This window comes from Montipora capricornis, chromosome 7 (assembly GCF_036669925.1).
Source record: "Montipora capricornis isolate CH-2021 chromosome 7, ASM3666992v2, whole genome shotgun sequence".
In the NCBI taxonomy this organism is placed as follows: domain Eukaryota; kingdom Metazoa; phylum Cnidaria; class Anthozoa; order Scleractinia; family Acroporidae; genus Montipora; species Montipora capricornis.
This window is the reverse complement of record NC_090889.1, coordinates 25,631,773-25,641,772: the sequence shown is the minus strand read 5'-3', so window position 1 is coordinate 25,641,772 and position 10,000 is coordinate 25,631,773. Positions and strand designations below refer to the sequence as shown.

The following is a 10,000-nucleotide window of genomic DNA, read 5'->3' as shown; positions in this document are numbered from 1 at the left end:
AAATGATGCAATGAAAATAAAAAGGGGCCAAAAGGGATTTCACCCACTCTGTTTTTTATCCCTTTCACTTCAAGCTGAGTGCTTGCACATGTTAGACCTCATTAACCCATTGACTCCTGGAAGTGACACTTTTAAAACAGATTTTACTCTGTCTTCTGCCAGACGATTTTACTCATCAACTGGGGTTGTGCAATGGTGACTGAGGAGTCAATGGATTAAATGCTTGGAGTATTTACAAAGTTTGGCAAAAAAACCAAAATCTCAAAAAAGTTACTTGGTAAAATGACGCAGACTACACTGACACTGATGTTAAACGAGTTAGTAAGTATTATTACCAAGTAAGTACATGTATACCTTTTATTATTTTAAGCATGATAAGATTCAAAGCCAAAACGCTAGTGGGGTCGTGCAAAACTACTACCTTAAAAAACTGAGCATATACACAGACTAATACGCTATTTCAAAAATTTAACACAAAATCCCGTTCTCTGTACCGGGCAGTAGATATGGTTGTACTATTAAAAATAAAATTTAGGTTTCACTATTGACACAATTTCCTGCATTTTTCATACCTGGACCATTGTATTATCACTTGAAACAGCCTCTTGTGCTTCATTTACCCAGCGTTTCACAACATCATAATTTGGTTTCATCAAGTGCTGGAAGTAGAACAAAAAGAATATGTTAAATGCCCTTAGCTGTTGAAAAGGGAGTGTCAACTGAAACAGAGGATGTAGACTTGGAGGTAATGTATCAGGGTTTAAAATAATGTGGCCTTCTCCACATCTGAAAGCTGGGTCATTTGTATAAGCTGCATCTTTTCGCATTAAAATTTGATGATGAATTGGGGGTGTGGCCCACATGTACCTTCGGGAAAAGTTGGAACTGAAGGTCTAATAATTTATTATTGACCTCTTTAGTATGCAAAAACAGTATAAAAAACAGAACAATGTTGATGATCATTGCTTTCAAAAGAGTTGTGAATTCAGCTTTTCAAGGGTGAGTCCTGCTCATGTCTCATGAATAATGTTATTACAATAGAAAGCAATAATAATTATTATTATTTTATTTTCAAAGAACGTGTCATATCATACCAGGGCAGAGACAAGGGCGGCACTAGACACACTGGCATTTTTATCCACAATTGCTTGCTTCAGGTACCGTTCAATACCCTGTAACATGGTGCTCTACAATTCAACAAACTATATCATTATTGTGACAACAACTGTTGATCTTGAAGATCAATCTTTTAAAATTATCTTCAAATCATTTACTGACAACAAAACACGTAACTTACATCAGTGATTTTGCACAAAGCGCGAATGGCACTGGCCCGGTACATATCCTCCTTTATTAAAGAAACACGACAAAACAAACGTTTCATGCATTTTAGAAAACAAAAAATCATTCAAATGACAACAAAACAACTACAAACAAAAGAATGAAACAAGAACAATGGAAACACACTACCTTTCCAGTCATATCCTTTGTCAAGCTGAAAAGTAAATTTTTAAGGCAGAAAATTATGAATAATTATCATTACTACTTCAATAAAAGCATAAAAAATTTGCCTCATTGCTAGATTAGCTTTTTAGTTGTTTTCTTCCGCTCCAACGTGTGCTGTGACAATGCGGAATCTAGGTGCTCCTAGCAGATAGACTCTCAGTCGCTTGAAGGGGGGCACTGGGGAATACACTGTTAAATTTACACTTATAATTTTGACTGAAACTGGTCCTATTAATCATCAACACTAATTTCCTTGAGCAAAAGCTACCTGCTTGTGACAATGATGACATCCTCAGCAATATTTGCCAATTCCTTGATTGATAAATACACCATCCTCCGAAGCATCACCTGATTAAATTTAACACAAAAATCTCATACAGATTCTTTGATTGTAAATAATATGCAATTCAGCCTCTTGGCTGCGATGTATTTTTATAAATAATCCATCTATCTGTCCGTCTGTCTGTCTGTCTGTCTGTCTGTCTGTCTATCTATCTATCTATCTATCTATCTATCTGTATCTAAGGGCCAAAACTGTCAACACTGAGAAAATGTAACATTCTGACAAAGACGTTTGAAAGTTCAGAAGTCCTTACTGTCATTTCATCTGACAAGTCAACACTGTGAACTGTGAGATGTTTTCCAATAACATCATTAATATCTAAAATTTTCCTGATTAATAAACTGGTTAGTGTGCATAATCAAGATTAACTTAACAACATTTATATTTTTAAATTATTAAACTCTTTACAGTTTTATTCCTGGTATATACCAGCCAACTAAAGCTCAAAATAGAAAGTAAACGGTAATGGCCCCCTTGTTCCACATTCTAACACCAAATTGTAGATGGCAAAACTGTTTAACTTTGCACCTTTTTATAAGATTAATCAATTTTGATATCATTTTAAAAAAGGTTAAGTCATTTCAAAACGATACGCTATATAGTAAAACTTTTAAAGTTAGTGTACATATTATAAAAAATAATATAAATAAACATGGCTTACATCTTTGGACTGGAAAAGCTTTGTCATAGCAAAGAAAGCTTCTGTAGCCTCTGTTGTACCAAGATGCTGTCCCTGCAAAACAACAATCAATAGTAATATTAAACTACACTTACCCTACAGTTGTACGCAATCTTTGACAATTAAATTCATTATAACGCGAGCAATTCTCAGGCTAAATGGAGCAATCTGATTGGCTGGTTTTTGGCTTGGATTTTACAGTACGGACCATTAAAATGAATTTGGTCCATTTCCGTATTTTTTCTCTCTCCCGGGAAATTCAAGTTGAGCAAAACAGAAAAAGTTTGAAATTGCTACTATGATAAAAGACCATTTTCTTTTTTTCTTCAGATTTTAAAAGCGTATTCGCTTAACACCAGACTGGCTGTTTATTTGAGTGTAAGGTTTGGATTTCACAGTCCGCCATTACTCACGTTCAAAACTGACCAACCTCAGAGGGTTGCATCTAGGGAAAAATAATATCATTTACTCACTTGACTAGCTTAAAATTTCAGCGCATAAATGCAACTTATACATGCAAAACACTAGTTTAAAAATCTGAAAGCCAGAAACTCCTGTGCTGCATATTAATTCAGCCGCGTACACACGCATTGCATTCTTAAACCAGCGAGTCTTTGACGTCATTTTCTCCTAAACCCAGCTCTCTGAACATTTTAAAGTTAGTAATGGCGGACCAATAAATAACAAAATCCAGTTAAAATAAACAGGTGAATTTTTAAAATCAGAACTTAAGACTTGGGTCACTTAGTGTTTAGTTAACATAGTTTTGAAATCCAAAGAAAAAGAATTGTTTACTTATTTATTTATTTAAGGATTGTACAAACAGTACTGGTTCAAAAACAATAGGACATAAGTCCCCTCCTAGGTTTAAGCACCAACCCAACCCTCTCCTAAAATTTTAACTTAATAATATAAATAAACTAAATAGACTGCTTAACAAGTGCACACAGTAAGGGTATTAGTAGCACTTTAACAAAGCAGAATTTAATTTTTTATCACAACAGTGCAATATCAATAGTAAATTTATCAGTAGTAATTTATAGGGAGAGTGGGTGCAGGGGTTTCCTTTGAGGATGGAGGCTTGACATCCTCGGAGACCCAGAGGTGGCTAATCGGGACGAAAAGAATGTTTGTGGTGAAAGTTTACTACAAGAATGGGAAGAGCCCCTGGGCACTTACTCTTGCCAAACCTGATCTAACCATGTACTTTGAAAATATATCTCAAACACCCTGTGGGGTGGGGGGGGGGGGGGGGGGGGTTGGGATCATAAACGAAGCATCCCTCTGCAATACAAAAAACAAAGTAATTAAAATCTTTCGCTTATTGAGATTCGCTTATTGGTGGGGTTGGGATCATAAACGAAGCATCCCTCTGCAATACAAAAAACAAAGTAATTAAAATCTTTCGCTTATTGAGATTTTGCTTCATATATCACGGAAAGTTATGGTAACACCGTGTCAAATAACAATGCGGTTGGCATCAAATGTATATGAACTTACCTGGTTGAGAACATACAAGATTTTCGTCAAGATATGAATGCATTTCCGTAGATTTATCGGAGTCTCGTTGAATGTACGAGCCTAGGAAACAACATAAAATGTTTCATGCAAACGTGCTTCAAAAACATAGTTTCAGGCAAAAACTAAGCGTTGTGGAGAAATCTGACGGGAAACGTAAGACTATTCCATACCTCTTGTAGGGCAGCACTCTTGTCAAGATTTTGAAACGGGTTGGATTGAGGACCTAAATCACATGAAAATGAGAGATTAAGAATTAGTTTGTTCCCCGATATGGAACGAGTATCGTTAATCCTTTACCATCTTCTTCGTCCTTTTTGTCCCGACGTAAATACTGCATGTTGACGACTAAATTCCGGTAAATTTGGTCAAAATGGTTTCTCTCAAAATGGAGACGTGGCAGAACAAAGCAGCATGGGAAGACCTTGCGGGCTCACCGAAAGAACAAAGAGTGGCAAAGACGTCATGCTAGCTCCCACATAGAGCACTAATAACTACTACACCATATATAATAACACAAAGAGTACACTACGCACTTAACGGCAAAGATGTCATGTATATACCAACCAAGAGTCCCCAACTACGTAAGACACGCTAAATTATTTTATTTCCCAATATTCAGTCATCCATATACACTTACCTTCATCTATACCTATTTACCTCCATTTATAAAAATTTATCATCATCCGTATTACAGCGCAACGCGCTTTACCGTGGCCACCCAACAAACTTTCACAACGGCGGGTCTAATTTGCAGGTCGCAGGTTGCAGGTCATTGTTTCACCAATATAGAAAGTATCCTAAACATTCTTAAAAGCTAACATTAGGTCTAATTAGGCCTAAACAAAAGTTTTTAGGCCTAAGGTTAGCTTTTATGAATGTTTAGGATACTTTCTGTATTAGTGAAACAATAGGGAGCTTACGAAACGAGGACGGCGACGGCAACGAGGACTTCATTTTAAAATACGAGTTCGCGTTATTCATATCACTACGAAACTATTTCATGTCGTTTCGCGTTAAAAATGTGTAATAACTGTCGAGGAATTAAACTGGTATGAGTGAGTTGGAAGCGTAGAGAGAGAACTGAAAATTCATCGTCATGTGCTAACGTCCTCCACAGAACCTTGAATTTGGTCATTTCACGTCGTCATTTAGGAGATGACGGCAAAGAAATGTACCAAAATGTAAAACGCTCGTGCAAAGCGTGCAGAGCCATTGTTTTTGCTCACTAAACCTATTGTTTTGTAGCGTCGTCGTTGCCGTCGGCGTCGTCGTTTCGTAAGCTCCCTAATGACCTGCAACCCGCGACCTGCGACCTGCGACCTGCAAATTAGACCCGCCGCTTTCACAACAGCCCATGCAACGGTTTTCAACTTACAACCGTACGAACTTTACAAGAGAGCGTGACCGTCAATCAAATTCACACATCCTGATTGGCGGACAATTTGGAAAAAACTTTGTTAGGTGGCCACGGTAAGGGGCGTCGCACTGTAATATACATTCAATCCTGGTCATTTACCATCATCTACTTTCAATCACATTCATTATATACTTTCATGTACCTTCAATCATCTTCATTTACCCTCATATACCTTCATATACCTTAAATCACCGTTCATTTACCGTCCTTTACCTTCAATCATGTTCATTTACCTTCGTTTACGTTCACTTACCGTCAGCTACATTCATTTACTGTCATCTACCTTCAATTCAATCATGTTCATTTACCTTAATATACCTTCATTCACTTCCAACTACCTTCGTTCCCGTTCATTTACCAGAGGGTGTAAAGTGCAGGTTGCAGGTCATTCTTTTACCCTAACTGAAACAACCCAAGCAATTACAAAAATGCTAACCTGAGGCTTAAACATAATATTTTTATGCCGCCTAATGTTAGCATCAGTAAAGGTTTGGGTTGTTTCATGATAAGCTCTGATGAAACAATGACCTGCAACCCTAACCTGCAAACTGCAATTTAGACCCTCCATTGAATTCCCTTCATCTACTTCACTACTCACCGTCCTTCATTTACTAGCATCATTTACCTTCATTCACTTTCATTTACCTTAATATACCTTCATCTACATTCATTCGCGTTCATTTGCATTCACTTACCTTCATTCACATTCGTCAGTTTTCCTTAATATACCTTCATTAATGTTCATTTACCTTCATTTTCCTTCATTCGCCTTCATTCTCCTTCATATACCTTGATTCACCTTCATTCACGTTTGTCTACCTTCATTTACCTTCATCGATCTAGCTTCATATTCCTTTCTTCACATTCCTCTAGTTTCATCTACCTTCATTCATGGTCATCAACCCGCATTCACATTCATCTACCTTCATTCACATTCATTTGCCTTAATATACCACATATACATGCATAAAATTTATTTCATCTCGAATTTCAGAATAACTAGAGGAGCTAATAGGGAGCTTAAGCACGCGCGTTTTTGAGACGCGGACGGCAACCCGAAGAGAAAATTCTCTAATGGAGAAAAGATACTTAGCAATGTAAAATGTGGTTGCGTGAAAACAGGTTAATAGGGAAAACAAATGAATGAAGGGGTAGTTTCTAAAGAAACTGTGGTGCTGCGTCGGTGGGGAAGTAGTTTACAAAAATTTGGTTTTATCAACGGAGTTGATAATGAAAATTGGCCACCGTACAGAGATTCTAAAAGCTGACGTTTCGAGCGTTAGCCCTTCGTGAGAGCGAATGGATTTTAGAATCTCTGTACGGTGGCCAATTTACATTATCAACTCCGTTGATAAAATCAAATTTTTAATAGGGAAAACAGCTCACTTCCGGTTGCCGTCCGCATCTCAAAAACGTGGGTGCTTAAACTCCCTAATGTCTTAGAGACATTACATTTCCTGGTAAAATACATAGCATATACAGATACATACTAAATACATAATATTTAAAGATATATTCATTGCAAAGAAAAGCCGCTGTACAAAATGCGGGCCTGGATTCTCTTTTAAAACTAGTAAACTCGTAGGTACGGATAAAATCAGGTAGCGCATTTCGCAACTTAGCTGACACGTAAGAAAAAATAACTAAGACCATAACTGGTTGTTCTAGGTTTATTGAGGGACAGAATGTAATTTCCCTGAAGATCATGCATAAAAAGAGGACGGGAGCGAAAACGTATTTTTCAGAAAAACAGAAAGAAAGCAGAAAGCAGAAAAACCCTTTTTTCAAAAAATAAAAAAAACAAAACATACTTTTATCAAGTAATACGAGGAAAATTTAAATGCGCTTACTGCATAGAGATGTAGAGATTGGTTTTCTTAGTAACAGGACAGGTAATCTGCAAATATAAATATCGTTATTCTCTTATTTATATTATTATAGCGTTTCTTTGACACGGGAATTACAGCGAAATGAAAGCACAACTTTGTCGCGAATTTTCTATGATAAAAACCTGTTCAGAAATCCAAAATCTACGTTAACAGCACACACCAGGCCTACTCCTGAGTAGGCCGCGCTTCAGCCATTCGATGAGGGCCAGTCTCGTGCTTCTTAAGTTGCCTCGCTCATGTCCAAAAAGAATTCTGGGTAATTCTGTCCAGGGATCGCGTTAACGCAGAAATCGTGCATTTTTACGCCAATAAAATCCAAAAAATGCATCATCGAAATGTTAATGCGTCCCAGGACGCAAGGCACTGACTTAAATAACTCACACAACTTGCTTTGATTTGTCAGTATATTCTGTTGTTTGTAAAACTGTTGGAGCGATCTGTGATCATAATTGAAGTTCTAATAAATGGAGAATGTACTCTGCAAGTCACTGAATGCAAATATATAGCAAAAGACGTCACTGTTCGTTGCTCCTAAGGGAGGAAACCAGTGATGCGTAAATCTTTGGAAAGGGTGCTCTTTCATTAACAGAGTTCTTGTCCAGGAATGAATGTAACGGCTCTAGAAAAAGCCTTTGTCGGCCGGTCCTATGCATATGCGTCAATATTAATTCCAAGTTGGTTACTCTCTTTTTCTCATAATTTAAAACATACTCTTTTTCTCGCAGAGGGTCACCAAGATTTTGGGACCCCCCAAAAATGCTTGGGACCCCAATTTGGCCGAACATGCGGGTCCCAGGACCCAGATTGAAAAATCCTAGTGCCATCCCTGCTGCCATTCCATGACAAGGGAAGACTCCCGATTCTCATTTCATAGTTTTTTTTTCACAACTGTCGGGCCACCCCAGTCCTAGCAGCAAAATAACGCATCGATTAAAGATTTTAGCTTTCAAAACTTGCCCAGATTGTGTCAGTAGGTCCTGGAATTCGTCCACAGAAAGGCCAGAGAGACAACTTCACTCGTGAACCGCCATGTTTACAACAGAGCATTTTAGGTGTCCCAGTCTGCATGAAACCATCTCTCGCCTCTGTCTGAGACAAGACCAGACACGCACTGTTCTTACGTTACGTTTATGCCTATAAAATCAACTGAAATATCAATTGCTGGTACAAAAAAAAAACAGCAAGTTAATTTTTTCTGGTAGGCTAGGTATCGAAGAGCCAGAACATTTGCGCATGCGCTGACGGAATGTTTGGACAAGAGAGAAAAACGCAGTACCTCCAGACACCGGCGCTGGAGCGTCATACCAAACGAGTCATCCCGGGATTTCGGCCCGTGCGATCGCTTTTGGACGCAGTTGGCCCTTCGCTGCTTTCTGCTACCGACCTTGCCTCCCGGTACGGGCATTGAGGGAGAGATATGTCGGCCCCTAAACCATATGTGACAAATCCCACGCCTACTCACAGCTCCAAACCGCCCTTGTCAATATAGCGTAAGAATTAGATGGCTTATACATTGAAGAGAAAAGTCATTTTATCTGCCATATGGTAAGCAATGGAGTCGCAGATCGTCGCAGATTACAAAGTATGCGCATGCGCCCTCCTAAAGGTAACATAAATACAGTCATAAGCTTTTTCCGAATAACTATAGGAGCAAATATCTTGGAGACATTACACTTACAGCTGAAATACATAGCATATACAGATACCTACTAAATAAATAACATTTAAAGATATATTCATTAAAAAGAAAAGCCGCTGTACAAAATGAAGCCCTGGATTCTCTTTTAAAACCAGTAAACTCATAGGTACGGATAAAATCAGGTAGCGCATTCTGCAACTTAGCTGATTCGTTAAAAAAAAGAGAACTAAGACCATAACTGGTTGTTCCAGGTATATTGAGGAACAGAATGTAATTTCCGCGAAGATCATGCATAAGAAGGGGACGGGAGAGAAAACGTATTTTTCATATAAGCAGAAAAACCCATTTTAAAAAAAAAAGGAAAAAAAAAAAAAAAACCCGTATACTTCTATCAAGTAATACGAGGAAACTTAAATGCGCTTATTGCATAGAGTTGTCGGGCTTGACTTTCGTAGTAAGAGGACAGGTAATCTGCAAATATGAATATCGTTATTCTCTTATTTACGTTATTATACCGTTTCTTTGACACGAGAATTACTGCGAAATGAAAGCAGAACTTTGTCGCGAATTTTCTATGATAAAAACTTGTTCAGAAATCCAAAATCTACGTTAACAGCACACACCAGGCCTACTCCTGAGTAGGCCGCGCTTCAGCCATTCGATGAGGGCCAGTCTCGTGCTTCTTAAGTTGCCTCGCTCACGCCTAAAAAGAATTCTGGGTAATTCTGCCATTCCATGACAAGGGTAGACTCCCGATTCTCATTTCATAGCTTTTGTCATAAATGTCGCGCCACCCAGTCCTACCAGCAAAATAACGCATCGATTGAAGGTTTTAGCTTCCAAAACTTGCCCAAATTGTGTCAGTAGGTCCTGGAATTCGTCCACAGAAAGGCCAGAGAGACAACTTCACTCGTGAACCGCCATGTTTACAACAGAGCATTTTAGGCTTTCCAGTCTGCATGAAACCATCTCTCGCCTCTGTCTGAGACAAGACCAGACACGCACT

General features: G+C 38.3%; 1 protein-coding gene across 1 annotated transcript in view; it reads right to left on the bottom strand.

Moving 5' to 3' along the window:
* The window catches only part of LOC138056626 (coatomer subunit gamma-2-like), a 23,910-nt gene extending 19,446 nt beyond the window's left edge, over positions 1 to 4,464 (bottom strand). The window contains exons 1-9 of the mRNA XM_068902467.1: positions 4,347 to 4,464; positions 4,220 to 4,272; positions 4,029 to 4,109; positions 2,511 to 2,582; positions 1,775 to 1,854; positions 1,471 to 1,495; positions 1,298 to 1,348; positions 1,095 to 1,187; positions 573 to 659 (exon numbers count right to left, since the gene is read on the bottom strand). Coding sequence (XP_068758568.1) covers positions 573 to 659; positions 1,095 to 1,187; positions 1,298 to 1,348; positions 1,471 to 1,495; positions 1,775 to 1,854; positions 2,511 to 2,582; positions 4,029 to 4,109; positions 4,220 to 4,272; positions 4,347 to 4,386 — 582 coding nt within the window. The 5' untranslated portion in view covers positions 4,387 to 4,464. The remainder of the gene's footprint in view (positions 1 to 572; positions 660 to 1,094; positions 1,188 to 1,297; positions 1,349 to 1,470; positions 1,496 to 1,774; positions 1,855 to 2,510; positions 2,583 to 4,028; positions 4,110 to 4,219; positions 4,273 to 4,346) is intronic.
* Positions 4,465 to 10,000: the final 5,536 nt, after the last annotated feature.